This window comes from Panthera uncia, assembly GCF_023721935.1.
Source record: "Panthera uncia isolate 11264 chromosome B2 unlocalized genomic scaffold, Puncia_PCG_1.0 HiC_scaffold_24, whole genome shotgun sequence".
Classification (NCBI taxonomy): domain Eukaryota; kingdom Metazoa; phylum Chordata; class Mammalia; order Carnivora; family Felidae; genus Panthera; species Panthera uncia.
In genome coordinates, this window is record NW_026057580.1 from 41,661,535 (window position 1) to 41,685,768 (window position 24,234).

The following is a 24,234-nucleotide window of genomic DNA, read 5'->3' on the forward strand; positions in this document are numbered from 1 at the left end:
AAACACTACATTCCATGTTCTAAAATGTGAATGTAAAAATCCATATGAAAATATTTTTGAATACCTAGGAAGCGTGTGGGGAGAAACAGAGAATGACTAAATTAATGGTGCTACAGCTGAAACTAGTCATCAGTCAGTGTCCATCAGAAAAACAGAGTCAAGAGTATCACAGAAAAGAGAAAAAAGAAGAGATGCAGTCACTGATTATACTAGGAAAATGCACTGTCGCATGCCTAAGGTATTGCTAGCCACTGCAAACATTAAAAACTTCTGTTTTCTGCATAAGAAAACATTTCTTTCGTTAGTGACAAAGTTTTACCCAGAAGAGGATGCAATCCTCCTCCCCTGATTTTAGGTATGAGGCATGCAACTCAGTGTGATGACTGAGAAATTAGGAAAGCTACCAGAACGGCTGCACATCACATCTTAAAGTCATCCTAGATAAGGAATCTTATAAAGTGTAGAAAGAGCTGAATGATCTAATGTAAGAACACAAGAGCTCCTCCACTTTATTTTTGGAACCAAAAAACCCCGCAGCATGAAAAAGTGTTAAGCTAACATTTGAAGCAACAAATGGAAGGATAATTTAGAAGAAAATGGTATGTTTTATGTCTGGATCCAAAAGCTCTTCCAAAGGCAACTAATTTTTACAGTAAAAAATGCCACAATAAAAAAAGAAGCTTTTCACCAGAAGTTTTAGGCACCCAAGTTCTAATTTCACTTCTTTTCTACATTAGTAATTGGCAGTGGAAGAGAATTCAGAATACTAACAACTGAATCAAATAAATATTTAGCAGATAATTTACGTAATAAACTGATTAACAGAAAAAAATCATTTTTTCCCACAGCAGTAGTATATTTATTGTGCTGAAATCAGGTAGCGGGGAATGAATAGGTCTGGGGAAGCAGTACAGAATGTTCACAAAGATTTACAAGTCTCCAGTCATTCCACACCAAGCAGCAAAGACAAAGGTGTTGAATCCTCTCAGGCCAAACTATTAAAAGTTTTGCAAATATTCTGTATTTCTCATGACTGCATGCCTTTGGGGGAAAAAGTGGGTAACTTTAATGCACAATAAATATGTTATAGTTTACAAAATATTCTGAAATAGTTTGTCTGCACAAACAGCATACATCCTGCACCATGCAGTTTTGACATGTTGAGATAGTTAAAATATTCATGCTTTTTTTTTTTTGTCACATTTTCTCTTTCAATAATGATCCCTGGTCAACATCCCCTACCAATTCAACCTATGCAATAAGACAATGTACAAGTCTCTTTCCTAGTCTATTTCCAGTTGCTCATTTATATTACATAAAACACTTTATTTGTCAACAGCAAATTTAATTTTCTGGTTCTGACTACTCTTACTTTTATTCATTTTGTGTCTTAACAATTAACACCTTATAACAATCACACACTAAATTTAATGATCTTTAGCACCAAGGAGTCAAGAATATTGCCCCAAGATGGGTATACACTTCATATCTAGTTAATAAATAAGATCTTGCAACTTTGTCACAAGGAAAATATCACTCCAAAATTAAACACATTGAAAGAGAAGGATCGTTTCACGAAAAATTGGGTGTATGCTATTTGTAAAAAACGCAAAAAAAATACTAGCGGATTCGAAAGTTATTAAAATTTACATTAGAGGACTCCTTGATTTTTTAATTAAAATTTATTTAATTTTAAATGTTCTTTCCAACATAAGAGGTAGGTATATTTCCACATATGAAAAATCGGTAACAGCCACAAATCAAAACAAGGAAAGCCTGATAAAAATCAACATACTCTCTTCTAACAGCACATAAGTGTAACTCTTTTGTGATGTTACTAATAAAGACATGAGTTGTTTCATGTTCCAATCAGACAATAATCTTAATTTTCATAATATATTTCTGATAGTAACAAGAGTATTAAAAGGCTGCCTTTTCATCACAAAAATTGTTTCCCACAGTGATTTGTGCCGCAAGTCATGGTGACCTTTGGGTCGCTAGACAGGCTTTTATTGTAATTCTTTCTTATTTTCACCAACACCATCATCATCAAGCCTCTAAGAGTCTACAGAGATCATCAGATTTTTTTAATTTAATTACAACCAAAAGGGTATATTCAGACTAGAGGTGGAGAGATTCGACCATTCCAGTCAGCAAATGAATCCAAATGTGCAAATTTTAAAGTATCTACAGTTCCAGCTTTGGACCAGAAAATGTTAGATAACTGATTTTCATCAGTAGGCAATAATAATTTAGCCAAAAAATTCATACTGTGTTTCTGTGATCATCAGACTGAAGAATGACTGTATATAAGATACATGAAAAATCTCATGCATTAGACAACAGATGTGAACAGAGGGAGAGCCTCCCAAGTCACATAATGATTGCTTTGGTCTGGACAACATCAAGGCTAATAAAAAAAATGTTTAAAATAAAACTTCATAAATAAAACATCCGGATATTGTATTTAACACTTTACTCTATCTAAAGGTTACTAATACATAGAGCACATTTGTCTTTTTCTCCCCACCCCAAACCCTCATTTGCTTCTTTTTCCCTGAAATTTTATATGAAATGGGAGCTTCCTCACTGTCAACAACAGTTAAGGCCCAGTTCAATTTACTCTCCTTTTGCTTTTCCATTTTTCTGCTTTTTTCCATTTTCTATTACTAGTTGTTTCTCTGATTTGCTCACACCATTTGCTGAAATACCATTCACAGCTGTTTTTCCAGCTTTTGCTTTCTTAGGCTCTTTGTATGTCCGAACATAGAAGTTAAGAAAGAGAAATATGAAGCTGATTGCGTAGGCGATGAGAGCCCAGTGCATCCATTTGGGGAAGGGGCAATCAGTGTACAGAGACAGTGCTGTGTGCCCGATGGTCACGTGGAACTGAACCTGAAAAACAAAACAAAACCACGATGCAGGATACATTTACTGCAAATAGTAAATAACTTTTAACAACACCAGGATCTTCTGCCTGGCTAAGATAGGGCCTAATCTTGCCACACTGTTCAAAGTTTAATAGCTCTCGGGCTCCCACACCCAACTCCAGCTCCCTCTCCTTCCCTCAGGAAGGGCTTCCTGCCTTTTTGTTTTTTTTCTTTTTCTTTTCCTGACTTTTTTTGTTGTTTTTCCTGCTGCTACAAAGTACCTCCATCCAGCTGGCCCTCTCTATCCCATTCATCAGGGTTTTTGTTTTGTGTGCACTTTCTTCTTTAAAACAATTAAACCTATCTGGAATTCTTAACTTCTTGGTTGTCCATCTTTCCACTAGTATATAACTCCAGAGGGTAAGGCTATGTGTTGCTCCCTGAGGATTCCTGAGTCCTTGGCACAGGGTCTGGATTCAATGAGTATTTGTTGGATAATGCTGAATAATGTTGTTAATGAGAGGGAATATCAATGGCCTAAAAGAATAAAGTAAGTAGTACCGTATGCCCTTTTTGATATTTGTTTTCTTCTCACATTTTAACTAATTTCTTTCCACAAAACTGTAAGCTGGTACAAATCCTTTTAAAATTGAAACTACCAAAAGGGTTTTTTATTTCTTACAAAATAGCACACAGGTAAAACTGCATTTGAATTAACACTATCCTTTACAAACTAAGATTTTTAGTAAAATTTAGTAGATATTTGAGAATAAGTGCAAAAAGAGAGAATCACTTTCAACTTTAAAAGTTTTTAAATTTTTTTTTAATGTTTATTTATTTTTGAGAGACAGTGAGAGAGAGAAAGAGAGATAGAGTGTGAGTGGAGGAGGGGCAGATAGAGAGGGAAACACAGAATCCAAAGCAGGCTCCAGGCTCTGAGCTATTAGCACAGAGCCCGATGTGAGGCTCGAACATCACAAACCACGAAATCATGACCTGAGCTGAAGTCAGATGCTCAACCGACTGAGCCACCCAGGCACCCCTAACCTTGAAAGTTTTTAAAAGAAGAAAAGCCAGGGGCGCCTGGGTGGCTCAGGTGGTTAAGTGTCCAACTTCGGCTCAGATCGTGGTCTTGCAGCTCGTGAGTTTGAGCCCCGTGTTGGGCTCTGTGCTGACAAACTGCTCAGAGCCTGGAGGCTGCTTTGGATTCTGTGTCACCCTCTCCCTCTGTCCCCCTCCCCTGCTCATGTTCTGTCTCTGTCTCTCAAAAATAAATGTTAAAAAAAAAAAAAAGAAATTTTTAAAATAAAATAAATGAATAAAAATAAAAGAAGAAAAGCCAAAAATTAAGAAGCTTTTTAATTCAGATAAGGCAAATCAGTTTAAATTCCAATATATCAATAAATGAATGACTCTCAGTGGAAGAATTATGAATTCCATAGTGCTAACAAGGGTTAGCTTTTTATAAGATTAACTGATATGATTGACTGTTATGAGAACTTCTGGTTTGAAAATACTGTGCTTTTCACAAAATTAACATCCTATCTGGAATGGGCAATTGTGGTTTCTCTTTTAAGCACAGCACTATCTAAGTTAATTATTATATAAATATTACTAAAATAATTTATTCCATGTAAGCCCTAAATTTATATCAGACTAAAGAACTTTAAATTCTCTAGGACAAAATCCAGATTTTAAGAAGTTTTGATTTCACACTGGTTCTTAGAACCTAAGTCACCAAAAGAGTATGTATGTGTATAGGTATGATCAAGTGTGGCATTACTCAAGGAGACTGTGGTGAAGACTCCAACAAAATAGATACAAAGTTCAGATGACTTCTGTCATCTCTTCATTTTCTTGTGACCATTTACTGATGACTGAGAAAAATGAATTACACAAACTATATAAACAGCTTAAACATAAACTGGAGGAAGCCTCCTGCAGCATTTTAGTTACAAATGAATCTTTCACACCCAGCATTCCCCAAAAGTTGTGTTTCCTGTTCGGCCAGCCAACTGTTTAGCAACTTAAAGCAGAGATGAATAATATTTCCAAATGTGATTCCACTGATAAATTGTGTACATGCTATGATTACAGCAAATTATAATAAATTCCAAGGCTTGAAGAATAGCTATCAGGTTGGTGTTGGATTTCCAGTTTGATTACTGGGCTAGCGCCTCTCTCTGAATGTTTCACTGATATATCCAGATGCTGCAAGAAGTCCCACTAGGCATATGTGCTGAAAATTGTCGCCTCTAAAGGCTAGCATTTGAAAAAACCTAGCTTTGCTCTCTAAGGACTATGTGTTAGGGAATTAAGAGGAGTTCTCTTGTCCTTATTCCCTTCCTTTACCCCACCCCTTCCTTGGTTCTGTACCTTCTCCTCAACTTTCATTCTCTAAACGTATGGGCTCTGTTAAAAGGACTGAAAAATGGAACAGAAAACAAAATTCAAGCAAGGGCAGGATGAAGAGAGGTAATAGTAACATTTTAAATTAGAAAAAAATCACCTGAGAAAGAAGTTACACTATTTTTCTGGTCATATATGAGTTTATGTACTTCATGATGTACTTCGAACATTTCTCTTAGAGAGACCAGAGTTGTGTTTAGCTTTTTAAGAGTATCTTAAAAGTTAGTGGCAGTGACAACTAGGTCTATGAACAAGAAGCTCAGAGCTAAGCAGCCTCAACTCTCACATCTAGAGCACAGAGAAAGTCGACTTTGTAACAGAAAGTTGTCGAGGATAACTTAGCCCTTTAAAATTAGTAAATTCAGGGGTGCCTGGTGGCTCAGTCATTTAAGATTCAACTTCAGCTCAGGTCATGATCTCGCAGTTCTTGAGTTCAAGCCCTGTGTTGGACTCTGTGCTGACAGCTCAGAGCTTGGAGCCTGCTTCGGATTCTGTGTCTAACCTCTCTCTGCCCCTCCTCCACTCGCACTCTCTAAAAATAAATAAACATTAAAAAAAACTGCATTTAAAATTAGTAAATTCAAACATTTTCAGTGTTTCACCACAAGAAACTTTAGAAGCATTTTACTCACCAGCTGCAACATGGTCAAGTATCTTTTCCACCAAAGATATTTCTGAATCCATGGGCCAAATGCAGTTAACCCATAGTATGAGTACATAATCACATGGATGAAGGAATTCAGCTGTGCTCCAAAAAATGCTTCAGAAAAACAGAATCACAAGATACAGAAAACTTTAGTAGGCAATAAACCATCTGAACATAAAATAAATGAATCCACATTATTTTTTAACATTTAATCTTGGGTACAGATTAGGAATAAAAAATTGTAAAGTAGTACTAACGGAAAACATTTCTCTTCAGATCATGCTAGGTATTTTTAAAGTTTAGACTCAGGCTTTTAGCATATTAAAAAAATGAGTGTTCTTCAAATGCAAAGGATTTTCAAAGTGGCAAGGTTCCAAATGGAGCACCCCAGTGGCTTCAGTATGCCCTAATATAGAACTACTACCTATATTATTTTTCATGCTTGGGGAAAAAAGTCATGGTACATGTAATTGTATAAGCAGATTTTTAAAGCCTCATTATTGCCTTTAGATGTGCCCATAAATATATCTATGAAAAAATCGTACTTATTTCTTACTTTCCTAACAGTTTTAAATGAAAATAGAAGGTGAACTGTACTACTGTAATGACCAGTACCCTGGGTCTCCAATACAGCAATAGTCTGTTTCCAGCTCAGTGATGTAAATCATTTTCAATCTGCATCTGAAAAGCTGAAGACAGATCTTGGACAAACTGTGAATTCAGATCCTCTTTAACAAGGCTATATATGATTTCCTTTGAGTAAGATCCAACAGGTTAATTTAAGGCCTGTTTTAGAGCAGGAATGGGCTCTGGGCTTGGACTGGAGACGGAACCTTCAAACTCAGGAGTTACAGCTTAGTACCCTTTGAATCAGAACAACTACAATTGCTTATCAAAATATCATTTGCCACATTTAAGATTAGTTTATGCTTATCTCTGAGACAAATCTTTAGGAATTTAAGTAGCCACAGATAAAAAGCTAAAGCTTCACTTTGTTCAAATTTCTTTAAAATGAAATTAACACAGAAATAACCATGAAAGTAAGTTAAAGACCAAGTCAAATTTCCAGCTTATAATTACTTTTCCACACAACACATTTATATAACTTAATATATGCAGATATGTTCCTGAAAATGCTCACCTTGTCCCCCGGCGACCCACTTAATTCCAATCCACCACAGTGTAAACATTGTACAGTGATGATATACATGAAGGAAAGAGACTTGGTTGTTTTTCTTCCTCAGGATAAAAAATACGGTGTCCAAATACTCAACCCCTTTAGATACAAAGTACCACCACAGAGCAGCAGCTATCTGTAAAAAAAAAAAAAAAGGGGGGGGGGGGAGCATGTTATAAACACCAGAGTGACACTGTATTATATGGCTTTCTATTCATTCTTAGTCCTAAACAATCTTCATTGCACAAAATATATGAGGCATAGAATCATTTTTGCCTAAGTAGGTGTGAAACCTAGGCATCTCTCCGTTGGGGGTGGGGTGGTGGGGGGGCGGGCAGGGGAGATGAGAAAGAAAGGGTCCAAGGCTATATCTACACAGTGGCAACAGTTTAGAGAAAATTTCTAGTCTGCTACATAGTGAGATGACCTGAAGTACCAAACTGCTGAACACAGAGCCGTAAACACCTTCACACTACTGTTTTTCAATATGGTAGAGAAACAGAGATAGTTACTTTGTAAAGGTTATTTCAGATGTTCATGCTTAGCCTATACTAAACTTCAGATATTCTTGCAAGTATATTTGGGTAGCTCCTGTCTCTGTTAGTGTCTGTCTGGCACTTTAACATGTGCAACAAAGTAAATACCTAATCATAGCATTTAGTATTAGGCAGTAAAATCTTTAAAGCAGTGAGTTGAAACAAACAAACGAACTAAAGTAACAAATATTTCCTAGGTCATAAATATAATCCTACTTACATGAATAAGTCTTTTCTTTTCCTGGGCTCTAATTAAGACACCAGATGGTGCAGAAAGATTATGTTACATGCTGAGATTAAGGATCCAAGGATCCAGTGAGAGGTGACCTCTGTAAATGTTTTAAAATATTTTGCAAGAACCCTACTATAATAGTAACCTAGACTCAACTTTTTTTATATTAGGTATTTTCTCTGTTATGTATCCTATGTACCAACAACAAAGAAGACAGTACATAACTGAACTGTTTATAAATCTTTTGTGTGTCAGAGGTGACTGGAAAGTAAAATATGGTAACATTATATTATCAATGCTTTATTTTTCTGCAAATATAATAAAAACTGAGTTTATGCCTATACAGATTGTGCTATGCTTAATTTACTAAACATTACATAGTTTATAAAACATTTGTTTTCCCTCAGGCTCTTAACAAATGAATTAGACTCTCTTTATAAGTTTCTATTCTTGACTTGAACCAACAAAACTCCAAAATGTCATCTTTACACTAAACATGGAATTTTCTAAGTACTGCATTCTGGTAATCCAGAACAAATGCACTCTCCCACAGCCAAATGGGACATGAAAATATTTTCAGTTATATGCTTTTAAAGAAACGCACAGCTTTACTGACATACCACAATCCTATCCACTTTTGCCACTCTACAAAAGTACATTTTCAGAGTGGAGATTATAAAATTAAACCCACTTCTACTGACGAATGGTATTTTTAATGTACTTACCCTAACTTCATGAACATTATCAGAATAATCCACACTCTGGCAAATATAGCTATATCCTGCATTATATGATCCCATGAATAACTGGAAAAAAAGGGGAATAATATTTAAAGTAAAGTTTTAGTAGATACAGAATTTTAAAAACTCTAAATACAATATGCAACCTTTCAAATTATTTTAAAAAGCCATATTGTCTAAAAAATTCAAATGCATTAAACATTTAATGTATTAGAATTTCTAAAATTTGCTGTGTGTCAAGTTACTCTCAAATTGAAATCTAAATTAAAAATCACCAGTAACTCATTGACTGAGGCTTCAAATCTATCTACTTTATAATATTAAGAGAATTTTTGATTAACTATGACTCAGATCTAAGCGTGACACTGATTTCTTGCTCCAGAGTGGTTTTTATCTAACAAATGAGGTCAAAGTATCTAACTAAGTTAAATAAAAATTGTTATGAAGTTGAGATTCTATAGGCTAAGTTGTCAAAGATTTCTTTAAAAGAGTACTGTTTATTTTCCTAACCTCACCACTCCCATTCTCTGGGTTCATACAGACTTTTAATAAGGAGTCTCTTTGGAAACAAAATCCTTCCACTCTTACAACTTAAAAAATGCCTGTGTCGATCTAGCCTTTAGGATTTCTTTCCAGAATGTCAGGGAGCATTTGCTGGTGACCAGAAAAGTATATGATGATTAACAGTGTGTAACAGTTAACTCATTTTAGTTGCAACCCAAAATATAATGACATAATGTAATAGGATTTCACTTGAAATCAGTATTTTACACCTGCATATTTTAATCTGTTACCAAATCTGAAACTGCTGAATAAGAATTATAAACAACAGCAACTATTTACTGACTATTTAGTATGTGGCAACACTATCAAAAATTATTTCACTGATTTCTGACCTAGAAGGCAGGTATTATTCCCATTTTACAGATGGAGAAAATGAGTCTCAGAAAAGTTAAATAACTTTTAGTGTCAGAACAGTTAATAAGGGTTATCTTGGAATCTAGTGTGTCTGCTTCAAAATTCCATTTTAAAACAACTGTTCTATACTTTCTGTATATTTCATATTTTTGTTATCCAAACATGAAAAATGTCAATAATACAAAATTTACCTTTTAGAGTAGCTAACGGTTATCTTGGGGTACAATATTACATGATGGTTTTACACATTCTAATTTCTTAATTTCCAATAACCCTGGGGAATTACAAGCTGACTTTAGTAAACCTACCTCTCTGAAGATAAAAAGGTTAAGCAAAACCATCCCAAAATTATAGATAATGAGTACTAAGCGCATCTGGAAAGGTTCTCGGTCCTTCATCCATTTTGGACCCAGCCACACGAACAAGAGATAAAAAGTACTTATACAAAGTGTAGGCCATGGAGACTGCATCAGAGGCCAGTTCTCCACACGTTTATCTACAGAAAGAACAAAGTGATATTAAATTCATTAAACAATACATTCTTTTGAAATGAATTTATCAGGAATTATAATATTTCAACTTAGCTTTTTTCCTAATTTGACCAAATGCAAGTCATTTTTCTCTGAGTCACAACAAAAATACATGGCATTAAAACCAAAGAAATGAGACCAATTCCTGTGAGTAGCTTTTGAAAATTATGTTTCATTCCTATGGCACACATTAAGTTTTACAGAGAACTTAGAGAACAAAGACAAGAAATCAACCTTGCTAAAAACACAGAACAAGCTGGGGGTGAAAAGTTAATGAAAGACTTCATAGACAGAAAATACATTTTTTTAAACGTTTGTTTATTATTTTTGAGAGACAGAGTGCGAGTGGAGGAAGAACAGAGAAAGAGGGAGACACAGAATCTGAAGCAGGCTCCAGGCTCCGAGCTGTCAGCACAAAGCAACGATGCGGGGCTCGAACTCACGAATCGTGGAATCATGACCTGAGCTAAAGTCAGACGCCTAACAGACTGAGCCACCCAGGCGTCCCAGAAAATAAATATTTTAAGGAGAAACTTGTCATTCATATCAAACGTATGAGATTTATCAGAGCAGTTTGGAAGCTGCTCCCTCCCTACCTAAAGCAAAGCAGGAAAAAACAGCAAACTGGAGAGGTGGAGCAATGCAAGCAACTGCCGGCATATTTTTGGACACTAAGGCAAGAGGATAGTTATGTTTGTGTGATTAAACTGGGGGGACTACAGTTCTCTAATTTATTTAAGTGGAAATCACCATACCCAAGACATTTCCATTATATTCAAGACATTGAATATAACCAACTTATGAGCTCTTCTCTAAAGCTATAAGCATTTACTTCCCATATGTGCAAGTATTTCACTTAAAATGAGTCAATTGTCCTTAATATTCAGATATGCAACCTTGAATCAATTTTACAATAGAGCTCTGCCACAAGTAACATTTCTAAGAGAAGCATGATAATGAAATACAGGGCTAACAAAGATTAATATTCTAATAAATTATAAAAAGATAGTGAAATTTATATTTCTAAAGACTAACCAGTATTTTACAGGTTGTGAATCTAATGTCTAGTTTACGCTTGGTAATGCAAAACATTTCTTTGTTCCATGCTGAAGAATAGGATGTACTTTTAAAATAGCAACAATGAAAAAATCCTGTCTTTCAATCCATTCCTAAAATCTAGCCTGAATAAATTTAACTTAATTACTCATTACAATATCCCACCATTTAAAATGTCAGTTTTACTGAGACTATATATGCAGAAGAGTTCTGGATTAGATAATTAGTTTTCAAAATAACTTACTTAAAATTAGTCTGTTTCTATACACTATTGATAGAAAATAAGATAAAAGGAAGGAAATGGAAGTAGAACAATGTTTAATAACATAGTCTCCCAAGTCAGGAAGTGACATAATAACTATGGTTTCTACGAAATAGGAGTTGTTAGAAAGATGGGCTAGTGACTTGAAAGAAAAACACATATGAAAACAAGAAAAAACAAAAACTGACTTTATTTCAGAGTTTACAGGAGAGGCTTACTATCTACTAATGGAAATTATGGTTCTGCCACTCAAATCAAAACATATTCCAGAGTTAAAAATAAACTAAAACACAAGACAGGAGAAAATAGTCCTCTTATAAAGAGGGTGTGGCTTAAAAGATGAGTGGCTGACTTTTGTTGAAGGCATCGTGCCACAATGGTCTTATCACTGATTGTCTGCTTTTCTTTAATATTGTCATATTATCCTGCTATGACCATATCTTTCTATGCCAAAGTCCCCCCTTAAAACATGGCACATTTATCCACTTAGATATTTATTTCCTATAGGAAAAAAACTTAATACAAATCCCTAAATCCTAGTAGCTTGTGGTGTCCTATTCCTTTCTAGAAACTAGAGGGCAGACATTGTTTTTCCAAGTGTTTGAAACAAAGAGCAAAAGGTGTCTGTTATGAGATAATCCACATAGCAAAGAAAGGAAGATAAATTCATCTGAAAGGAGATTCTAATTTCTAACATCACAGATTGTATCACACTCTTATCACACACCGAATTCCTGCTGATTGCAAAGTTAAGTTCTGAACAAGTAGAAAGCAATTAGAGAAAAAGGTCCAAAAATTTTCCCCAAATCAAGAATGAATAAAAATGTTCATTCTTTTTGATATACAGTGTGGGTAGCCTGTACCATTCTCTTATTCAACAGAGAAGTTTAAAGAGAGAACTAAGAAAGACACCAAGAGGAAGGGACACAAGTAAGAAGCTGGAGATCTGACAATATGAAACAATAGAGGCCAACATAAGAGTAAAAAGGTGGAGGGGAGTAGGTAAGAAATAACAGAGATATTAGAAAAGGCATTTGAGACTCTATCAGTAAACAGATGGGCTGAGTTTTAATATCAGCTCTGCTACCATTTAAGGGCACCACCGGTCTTCATTCTGTTCATCTATAAAACCTATTGGAGAGAAAGGGAACTAGATTAGTATTTCCCCCAACTTTAATGAGAAAAACAATCACGGGGAGGGAAAGCATAGCTTAAATGCAGGTTCTGACTCAGTAGGTCTTGGATATAGTCCACTTATTAGGAAGATTCTGCATTTTCTAGGAAGCTCCAATGGATGCTATGTCAATATTCCATGGCCCATCCTCTGAGTAGCAAGAAGCTACATAATCTCTTAGGGTTTTTTTATTTTAATTTCTGAAAGTTGTTACTTTTAAAAAATGATAATTAGGAAGAAGAATGAAACTTAAGGTGAGGAAAACTGGGTCCAAAAAATGGGCAATTTTCACTGGTCAGGGAACACATTTTGCATGCCAAAGTACCCGACATTTCTATTCCACTGCGGCACTCATCACACTGTCCTGTACCTTCTTTTAAAATGCAATGTCCCTGAAGGCAGGGGCTGTGTCTTTCATTCGTGTACTGCAATGCTCATGAGGGTGCCTAAACAACATTTATTTGATACATAAATTATGAGTGGTTGATTTGTTTTTCCATTTTAGTCCTTTATTCTTGATACCTTCAAATGAAATCCAACAGTGCATTTACTGATATTCCAGGTTTCTTCAGTGCCCAGCAACCCTTTCTACAGCTCCTCCCAGATCCTCCTCTATGGGACATATAACTTGAACCCAAGTCAGCACTTCAATCCCGTATTTAGGGGTAAATGTGTGCTCTCTCTCTCTGCCTCAGTGTCTTTACCTCATTGCTTTCTCCAGGGAAAAAAGGCAATGCCTCCCATTTCTATATCCAACATTGCAAGTCATGTGTTCATTTAGCAACCACTTAACAAAACCATCTTCAGACTATAAAAGTCCATAGTTCACACCATATCTTTCTCAAAATAGCCCACCAGTTCACCAGGGTCAGAAAGCCCTCAAGGATTCCACCTGCAATAAGCATTATGGAAGTTGTAGTAACTGTCAGCAATCTGAACACAGCATCACAACCCCCATCCTATGGTGATATTTGCATATCTCTCCATGTCTCTGCAATTACTTGTGTCTTTCTAAATTTATTTGCATAAATATTTCCTTTAGTACTTCTGACAAGATGCGTATATCCAATACTTCTTTTACTTGTTCCCTTTTCCACTAAAAAGGATGAAGTGAGTCACAATAGTGTCATACAATAATATGAAAATTCACTATTACTAACAGGTCCCCCACACAAGTCTTGAGCCAAAAAAAAAAAAAAAGAAAGAAAGAAAGAAACAAAAAGAAAAGAAAGAAAAAAGATGTGGAGTTAGAACAGTAAAAGAAGATCGTGAATACTAAAGCTTTTATTTTATATAATCTTAAAATAATGAATTATCCAGCCTGTCATTAACTCAAATGTTTCAATAACATTTTTACATGTTGCCTTTCTTCTAAGAAAGATGTGCACATCTGCTTAGATTCTTTGTTTTTTCTAGTTCTATTGAGACATAATTGACATACTTCACTATGTAAGTATAAGGCATACAGCATGATGGTCTGATTTACATATATTGTTAAATGATTACCACAATAGGTTCAGCTAACATCTATCTTTTCATAGATAAAACAGAAAGAAAACAATAAAGGGAAAAAAATGGTTTCCTTGTGATGAAAACTCCTAGGATTTACTCTCATAACAACTTCCATGTGTATCATACAGCAGTGTTTGCTACAGTCATCATGTTGTACATTACACCCCTAGTGCTTATTTATTTTATAACTGGAAGTTTGTGCCTTTTGACCACCTTCTTCTAACACCCCCTTCCCCCTTCCCTTGGTAAGGACAAATCTGATCCCTTTTTCTGAGTTTTATTTGTTTATTTGTTGTAAACAGCATATTTTAAGGATAAATTAAATCTTCTATTCATTTGAGTTACACTGAATCTAAATGTAGATTACACACATTAGAGTAAATGATGACATATTTCCAATATGCTGTCAATATCCTAATTCTACACAGTTGTGGACAGGAATTCACACCATGAATTTATTAGGAAAAAAACAAGAGAGAAAACAATTCAACTGAAATCCTATTCCTCCTGCCACCACTGAAGTCAAACTGTCATCAAGGAATACCCAAGATTCAAATGGGTTTTATATAACATTCTTAGAAATTCTCTATTTGTACAGTTTGGGGGGGAGGGGATCAATATGGCACAAATATAAACTGACTCTAGTTGACTTATTTTTATAAATTGTCTTATATCTATATTGTCTTATTTTTATATTTTATATCTGTTTATTAACATGTTTATGCCTCCATGTCTTAGTGATTTTGCTCTTATTTTGAGCTTATCAACAATTTTAAGCCATTTGTGTTACATGTAAACCTTTACCTAAAGAAGGGCTGTACAATTTTAGATTTAGATATGATCTCTTTATATTAAAATGAAATTCAGAGAAGTCAAGAGCCTCATGTAGCCTAGCAGGTATTCCAATACCACTCAGTTTTCATGTCCATTAATTTTAAGAGAGATGATTTCCATCAATTTCTTCCATCAATTTGATACCAATACCAAATTTTGGGTACAAATGGTATGTTAAGATAGAATTGTGACTATCAATCATGTTTCTTTAAGGGAAAGAAAATAAGAGAGACCTACAAAAGTTCCCTTAGTAGAAAGAAGGACAAGAGATATTCACACTAAGTTTCATACTTTTTTAGGTGCTACATCTAACACACCTGGTCTAGGATCATGAATGCTTTGGAAGCCATAACACAAAGAAAGGTGGGAAAAAACTAAGGATGTCCAGCCTGGAGAAAAGAAAGAGGACTCATCAAATACTAAAAGACCTAAAGAGAGCTCAGATTTATTCTCTAATTCCATAGAAGTAGAACCAATGAAAAGAAGTTTTAGGAAGCTGAATTACACCTATATTCAGAAAATTTCTAAGAACTTGGTCTTTCTTTTTGTAAGAAGAAAGAGCTGTCTTCTTTGGCAATGAGTTCCTTATCCTAGTTTTAAATTAAATTTAAGCAAACCTAGAGCTAAACATTGTAGCACATCAAGTTCAGGAGCAAGAGACTATTTTAACAATAAGAATTACTAAGATACATTATCTTAACTCTTTCAGACCCTTAAGAGTTAATTTTTTTCCTCAAGAAATAGTTTCCATTTAGAACATTTTGATTGTTTCATAAAGCTCATATACCAAGTGAGAATGATTTATTTACAAACATTCGTTCAGTCAGTAATCATAAAATTTTATTTGTATTAAAAGGTCATGTAATAGTTACGCAACTGTATGTGTCAAAACTCACTGCTAAATAAAAAGAGTTAGTTTTATTATGTGTAGATTATACCTTTACAAATGGGAGGTAAAATGGTCTATCTGAAGTGGAGCTTCCTTCAAACATGCTACACCAACAGGTTTTTATTCTTAACCTGATCTGTATCTTAAAATCACACAGCATGATGGATACATAGAATAGATTTTGAAGTGAGACTCTCCACCCCTTCTGAGCTAAGTGATTTGGGGCAGGTAGTCTAGTTCCTGACCTGTAAAAACTCATTTACTAGAAAAGGAGACAGACATAAAAAATCTATTGCTTTGCAGGACAATGAGCACAATATAAGAGAAGACAGTTAAGAACAGTGGTAGGACAGGGGACAAGATGGACTGCAGGGATAGACATCTGAATTGTTTCTTGAAGGAAAGAAGAGGAATTTGCCAAACAGAGAGAATGAAGGCCTTCTTACAGACAGAAACATATGTATAAAAAGCCCCAAATCAAGAAATAACACATTTATTCTGAAAACTAAGCAGGCCTGAGGTAGAGGATATTTACAAAGGAAGATGGCAGGAAATGACTGGAGACTTATGGGTCAGATCAGACCTAGGAGAGTCTTACAAGATATGCTAAAGAGGCTAGAATCTGTCTGGTAGATAATGGAGAGATGCTTAATTGGTTAAAAATAGGGGATCACATTTAGCTTATAAAAAATAATGGCAGAAGCAGTGGGAGATGGACTGAAGGGGAAGAAGATACATCAAGAGGCAAGGAAACCAGTTGGATCGGTGGTTCTCAAACATCTCTGTTGCCAGGCCACCCACATAAGAACCATCTGCTTGTTAAAAGTATAGATTGTTGGGCCCCACCCTAGATCTACTGAATCAAAATCTCCATGGATAGGGCCAGGACTGTGAATCACCAAAGTTCCTCTGGTGATTCTGGTGGGCAGTAAGACTTGGACACCACTATAATGCAAGAAATGACGGAAACCTGAATTAAGAGGGCTGCACTGGTGATGAACATAGGCAGACATGAAAGTAATCTCTACAGACGTGGTGACTGATGCAGATGTAAGAGCTAAGGGTGAAAGAAAATTCAAAAGTACTCCCAGATTTCTGGCATGGCTGGTGGCAGAAGTGGTGAAACCATGATCCTGGCCAGAGCATAAAAGGAGAGGAACAGATCTGGAAGGAGATCCAGGACAGAACATAAAGGAAGAGAAATGAATCTGGAAGGAAATGACCAGGTGACTTTTTAAACATCCTGTGTCTGAAGTACTTGTGTGTGTCTGAAGTACCTGGGTGGACGTATTCAGTAGGCCTTGTGGCTGCAGAGAACTACCAGGGTTGCAGACACATGGAAGAGTCACTGGCAATGTGACTCACTCACATGGAGTTTGAGGTCACAAGGGAAAGAGCATGTGGAATGAGAGAATAAAATGAACAAGGAATGAAGCCTGGGGAACACTTAAGGGAAGAGCGGGAGAAATGGAAGTGAAGCAACCAGAGAAAAAGGAAAGGAGAGTAAGATGTTTCCAAAAGGATGGGGTAAGCAACAGACACCTACAGATGGAGAATCAACTGTTCTTTTCTTTTCAATCAGGAGATAGTAACTACTTCACAGGTTGATGTGTGATGATTAAATGTAAAAGCTGTAGCACACATGAATACCACAATTGTTGTTCCTTCTGCTGTATCCTATTCCCTATCCATGCCACATCTTCACACAGGTGTGTCTTATTTCAGGAATAAGCTGAGTCCCTCCCATTAAAAGTCAAGTCCTGAGGTGCCTGGGTGGCTCAGTCAGTTAAGTTTCTGACTTCAGTTCAGGTCATGATCTCACAGTTTGTGAGTTTGAGTCCCGCGTCGGACTCTGTGCTGACAGCTCAGAGCCTGGAGCTTGCATTGGATTCTGTGTCATCCTCTCTTTCTGCCCCTCCCACACCTGCACTCTGTCTCTCTCTCAAAAATAAACATTTTAAAAAAAGGTTTTTTTTTTTAAAGTCAAGTCCTGCGATGTCTTCTATGCCTTTTCTTCCTGCTCTAAAGTTCTCTAGATTGCAAATATTGACTCTCAAGTCAGCCTACCAACATTGGAATCCTAGCTCTCTAATTTACTAGGTAAATACATTGAGCAAGTCACTTAAGTCTCTCTGGCTTTATGGATGATAACAGCGTTGTTGGGAGGAATAAGATATTGCTATATGTATGGTGCCTGACACAGAATAAGAGTTCAATAAGTGTGGGCACTGTCATTATTATTGATAATAATTAAACCACTAAATCCTCTTTTCCAAGAGAAGAGCTTAACCAAATGAAGGGAAAATACCATCAATAATAAATTGTATAAGAGTTTAAACTGAGAAAACAGAACATTTTTATAACATATACTGAGAAGACAGCACATTCTATAATTTATTCAGGAGAACAAATACATAACAAGTCTAACTTTGCATTTTGAATTATTTAGAGGCTACTTAAAAGAACAAAACCTCTTTTTTAATGAAGTGTAAACCAGAGGTGCGTGGGTGGCTCAGTTGGCTAAGCCTCTGACTTCGGCTCAGGTCATGATCTCACAGTTCATGGGCTGGAGCCCCGCATCAGGATCTGTGCTTATAGCTCAGAGCCTGGAGCCTGCTTCGGATTCTGTGTCTCCCTCTCTCTCTGCCCCGCCCCCGCTCGTACTTTGTCTCTCTTTGCCTCTCAAAAATGAATAAATGTTAAAAATATTAAAAATGAAAGTAAGAAAAAAAAAGAAAATGTAAATAAATAATATGGGTTTAGTTTTCATAACAAAATATTCATAATCCAATAGTTTTGAAGTAATCCAAGTCCTTTATAAACCTCTACTTATACACAAACAACTGTAATTAATTCTTGTAATTGATTTTTCTTAAAGCTTTTTAGAATTCAGGTTTCTACCAATCAAAATGAACTTTATTTCCCAAGTAGTCTAAGCTAGTTATCATCTTCCAAAATAAAAAGCAGTAAAATTTTTAATTTTTAGGACATACAAATTTCTAGAATTAACAAGAGTGAGCACAAGACTAGGAAATAATTCTAGTCAGGTGATGACTTAGGAACACACATGGAACAGAGGGAGTGTGGTACAGGGACAAGGGACAGGACTTGAATTAAGAACACCTGGATCCCAGGTCTATCTATGTGCTAGCCCCATGACTTAACACCTGAAACTGTTGGAGCACACTTTCCTCTTATGTAAAATGGGGGTAATAATAAAATTACCCAAATCACAGAGTTGCTTTGAGGCTCAAATTGATAACCCTCTGTAAGAAGCCCCTCCAACATTAACTCGTTTTTTATTTTAAAAGTATTAAATATGTATTCTTTTGAAACCTTTAAAGCACACTATGATTACCTCTATTATACCATGCAACTGTCCGTTTAGTCTGTTTAAGCACATCCCACACAGACTGGGCAGGGGCAGTATTGTTATTTCTATAGCCATAAAGGCTTGTTAACAGTGGATGTACCCAGCAAATGGCTGAAGACTAGTGGACTGGATGAAGGCCGCAAAGTGTCTGGAAAATAAATATTATTATTATGGCTACTGCTATTGTGAGAATAGACATTCAAGACATTTCTCAACTGCCCTTTTGATTCAGTTAAAATGAGCAAGAGTTATTGATCAATATGGTTCTAAAAGGTATACAAAGTCCCTGCTGGGGTAAAAAAAACAACTAAATATTCTATAAAAATCCATGCCATTGTTTGTTTTTCTTAAATATATTTTTAAAGCAATCGCTTAGGAACATTTGTAAGTCTTCTTTTTCAATATTAGTACAAAGTAGCAGATAATCAAAGAAATTAAGAATCCTCCATTCCCTTGCTATTCCAAGTGTGGTACACCAGCAGAAAAGTATCTCCTGGGAGCTAATAGAAATGCAGCATTTCAGGGGCGCCTGAGTGGTTCAGTCGGTTAAGTGTCCAACTTCAGCTCAGGTCATGATCTCACTGTTGGTGGGTTCAAGCCCCGTGTCGGGCTCTGTGCTGACAGCTCAGAGCCTGGAGCCTGCTTCGGATTCTGTGTCTCCCTCTCTCTCTGCCCCTCCCCCACTCACACTCTGTCTCTCTGTGTCTCTTGAAAATAAATACATGTTAAAAAAAAATTTTAAAGAAATACAGCATTTCAGGCCTCATTCCAGGACTACTAAGCCAGAATGTGTATTTTAATAAGATTCGCAGGTGATTTACACACTAAAATCTAAGAAGAACTGCTCTAGTTTACTCATAAACGTGGGCCTATTTTATATTAAAATCCAGTCATAAAAGCTTGGTTTATTTATTTGTTCCTAGAGTCTACCTGAATCACTTTATTTTCCTTTTAACAACATCTACATCTATTTAACCTGCCATAAACAAAAACACATGCCTAACAACCAACTAGAGATACTGAGTAGCTTTGGGAGTATATTCAAGACATTGAGAAGTATGTACTATATATTTTCCAAAACTATTCATCCTTCTTTAATAAGTTAGAACCAACAGCTGCGAATCAATACCATTTTTTACACCTGTATACTAACCACTACTATACAAGTAATATTGTTAAAAATCCATTTGCCTTTACTGACTACACAAAAATAATAGTCAATGTCACACCGTACCCTAGAGGAACCCCAGAGGGAAACCGCAGACTTTTTCTCAATGAGGTAGTCAATGTCTTCCTCCATTAATTATAAAGGTCATGAGGGCCAGGGCCACAGTCTTTATTCTTTGATGTATCCATATAACAATGCCTAGGATACAAGTGCCCTCAAACATTTGTTGAAAAGAAAATTTTTAATGAAAAATGTAGGTAACTGTTGTCAAGAAGAGTTTGAGAAGGATTTTATCTCTATGATAGGGGTAAACCAAATAACAGCACAAGGCCTTTTCTGGATTCTAGTCTAACATGTGATGCTTAATATATTCTCCAAGCCAAGTAAGATTTTGGGTATCAGTGAGATGAAGAAGGCAGAACTAGAGGACAAAGGGTCTTTATACAGCTGGATACAATGGATAGGTAACATCCAAGATATACTCTGGAAGTAAAACACAGATTCTGAAGGCACTGCATGAAGGAAAGTGTAGTCCGTTCCCATTGAGTCAGAGTGATGAGCAGGGAAAATTTCTGCTTTAGCCTCCCCTTACATCCTCAGGAAAAAGGGTGATGGTTTGAGTTAGGAAGAGTGCCTGGATGAATGTAAGGAAAGGGCAGACCTTGTAGAATATAGAGGTGGTGCAGGCAGAGGTTCAGCTAAAAAAAGACGAAGAGGTCAGCGTGTGATGGGCAGACAGGAGGGAATGGAGGTCTCCACCAGCAAGGCAAGGGTAAGCTGCAGCATCTGAGGGGACGAGGGGGCAAATGGCCTGAAAGTAGTTACAACAGGAGGGCAAAAATGTTTTCTGTAACTGAGTTGTAGAACAGTCACCAAAGAGCCTGAAAGCATGGATAAAGGAGTTAAAAAATAGAGAAAAAAGGAAAGAAGAAATTTGGTTCTGTCTGCCTGAGCAGAGATCATAAAAAAGGTAGAAAGTGAGACAAATGATAAAATCTCCCACAGAGAGCAGATGCACAGAGGGGGATTCAGACACTGCAAGGGAGAAAAGACAATAACACAGATGAGGTGAGTGAATCATTGTGTGTTGCAAGCTGGAAGACTGATTCCTTTGAGGTTTAACTTGAAAGGATTAGTACTAGAAGGAGAAGATCCAAGGAAAGTCAGTTCACTCACTTGGGAAAAGGGAATAATAATAATTTATTCTTTTCAATAAATACAGCCCAAAGGAATATGAGGATTAAATGTGATAATACATATAAAGCATTAGACGTAGTGCCTGGAACTTAGTAAGCATCCAATAAATGTTTGCTATTATTAGTAGACAGTAAAACAGTACTTGTTGGATGAATAGGAAGCTTATACTGCCTTAGGAAAAAGTCGCTCGTGTAGGAAGGTGAAAGGTCCCAGCTTGATTAAGTCCCAGCTCCATTACTTTCCAGCTGTTTTGCTGGTGTTGTTTTAAGAATTTAGCTTTTCAAAAAAAAAATGTTAATTGAGTTTTGAGAAAGAGAGAGAGAGCAGAAGTGGGAGAGGAGGACAGAGGATCAAAGTGGGCTCTGCACTGACATCAGTGAGCCCGATGTGGGGCTCAAACTCACAAACCACAAGATCATGACCTGAGTCAAAGTCATATGTTTAACTGCTGAGCCACCCAGGTGACCCCAAGCTGTGTAGTTTTAAGTCCATTTCTTCATCATATAATGATTAAATAATACCTACCTTATAGGGATGCTATGAACATTAAATAAGGTGTATAAAACACATACTACAGCATTTTACAAGTCCATAAGGGTCTTATTCTAGAAGCTCAATAAATAGCAGTAAGTTTCACTATGTGCAGATGACATCTAAATCCATGGTGTGTGTATATGTATATATATATACATATACATATATATATATACATATACATATATATACATATATACATATACACACGTGTGTGTGTGTGTGTGTATATATATATATATATATACACACACACACACATATTTATATATACTTATGTATATATTTGACCCTCAAACATCATGGGTTTAAACCACGAGTCCACTTCAATTCGCAAGTTATTTTCAATAAATACAGTACAGAACTGTAAATGTATTTTCCTTATGATCTTCTTAATATGATCTTCTTAATAACATTTCTTTTCTCTAACTTTCTTTATAATTAAGAATACAATATGTAATACATATAACACAAAGTACATTAATCAACTATTTATGTTATGGTGAGGTTTCTGGTCAATAGTAGGCTATAGGAAGTTAAGTTTTTGGGGAATCAAAGGTTATACATGGATTTTTGACTGTGCAGGGGGCAGCATTTCTTAACCCCTGAATTATTTAAGAGTCAGTTGTGTATTTTTCCCCCAGACCTCTTAATTGCCTCAAATCCCCCCACCTTTTGGCATTGTTTCCCTTTCCCTACAAACTGGCTCTTATGAATATGTCTTCATATATATGTATTTGATATGAAAGAATGACACCTCACATCCTGGAAGCCAAGATAAAATGCAGCTAAGTGGTTTCCTTCTTGCTGCATTTTCACATTTTGCTTGACTTCTCAGAAAAGTAGTCATAAAACTTCCTCCCTGTGCTAATCTGGAAGTTCAAAGTCCAAACATCCCCCTTAGTGCCACTAATGATCTTAAGGATTTAAGGAAACTGAAATGGTATTTCCTTTTAGCAAAAAAACAAAAAACAAACAAAAACACTGAAAATACCATTGAAGTGTGTGTATGTTTTAATGGGAACTGTGACCATAATCTTCTCTTGCTAACAGTTCTATATGCTGAATATCCAATGGATAATTTACTGTTGGTCCTGAATTTATTTCTTTTCACTAATTACCAATAGTTTCACATTCTTAGACTGTGAAATTTAGCAAACATTTTCATAATTCACTTTGAATATATTTTTTTATTTTTAAAGAGAGCACGTGTTACGGTAGAGGAAGAGAGAATCCCAAGCAGGCTCCATGCCTGGACCCGCCTCCTGCCTCCTGCCTGCCCCCCCAGCCCCGCCATCCCACCATGACATCACAAGCTGAGCCGAAACCAAGAGTTGGATGCTCAACCAACTGAGCCACCCAGAAGCCCCTGAATATACTTTTTTATAGTTCTAGCCACTCCACCATATAGAAGTCAACTTTATCTTCTCAGGCTAAATACTTATGTTGTTTATATTTTACATATATATAATTTAAATATATAAATCTATATAAATATCAGTTTTTAGTTTAATCTCATACAACAGCCTTACAGTACTTTTGAGTATTTCAGATGTTTTTCTTTAGATTGCCTCTGGCGGTATTACAACTTTGTTCAGATTTAGTATTCTAAGTAGTGACAGTACATAGATAAGATAGATAGCAGTATAAGATCAAGTAAAGTAGGTCAGAGGTTTGATTATTGCTTTCCTGCTTGGCTAGTGTGATGGGAGACAAGAGCACTAGGCTAAGAGACAAAACATCCTATTAATACCCATTTTTGCTACAGCGTTCATCCACAAGTGATTTAACTTCTATGACTCTCAGAGACTTCTAAACATATGAAAATAATAATGCCTACCAGTCCCATCTTCCAAGGTTGTAAAGTTCTTGCTAAAATTGTAAAATAAAATACAAAGGCAAGGTTGTCTTTCTCGTTATTTGCTACTTTCTAGCCATTTGGGTACTGCTCTTTAGGCAACACCTATGCATTCCCTTTTTAAAGCCATTTTATTGTAAGCTGAAAAAATAAAACAATAAAAACTTAAAGAATAAAATAGATATTTATTTATTTAAAAAAATTTTTTTTTTTTTTACGTTTATTTTTGAGACAGAGAGCATGAACGGGGGAGGGTCAGAGAGAGAGGGAGACACAGAATCTGAAACAGGCTCCAGGCTCTGAGCTGTCAGCACGGAGC

General features: G+C 36.0%; 1 protein-coding gene across 1 annotated transcript in view; it reads right to left on the bottom strand.

The window, feature by feature from the left end:
• Nucleotides 1–845: 845 nt before the first annotated feature.
• The window catches only part of ELOVL4 (ELOVL fatty acid elongase 4), a 32,692-nt gene continuing 9,303 nt past the window's right edge, over nt 846–24,234 (bottom strand). Inside the window, exons 2-6 of the mRNA XM_049653927.1 lie at nt 9,837–10,024; nt 8,596–8,676; nt 7,067–7,238; nt 5,912–6,039; nt 846–2,895 (exon numbers count right to left, since the gene is read on the bottom strand). Of these exons, the coding sequence (XP_049509884.1) occupies nt 2,620–2,895; nt 5,912–6,039; nt 7,067–7,238; nt 8,596–8,676; nt 9,837–10,024 (845 nt within the window). The 3' untranslated portion in view covers nt 846–2,619. The remainder of the gene's footprint in view (nt 2,896–5,911; nt 6,040–7,066; nt 7,239–8,595; nt 8,677–9,836; nt 10,025–24,234) is intronic.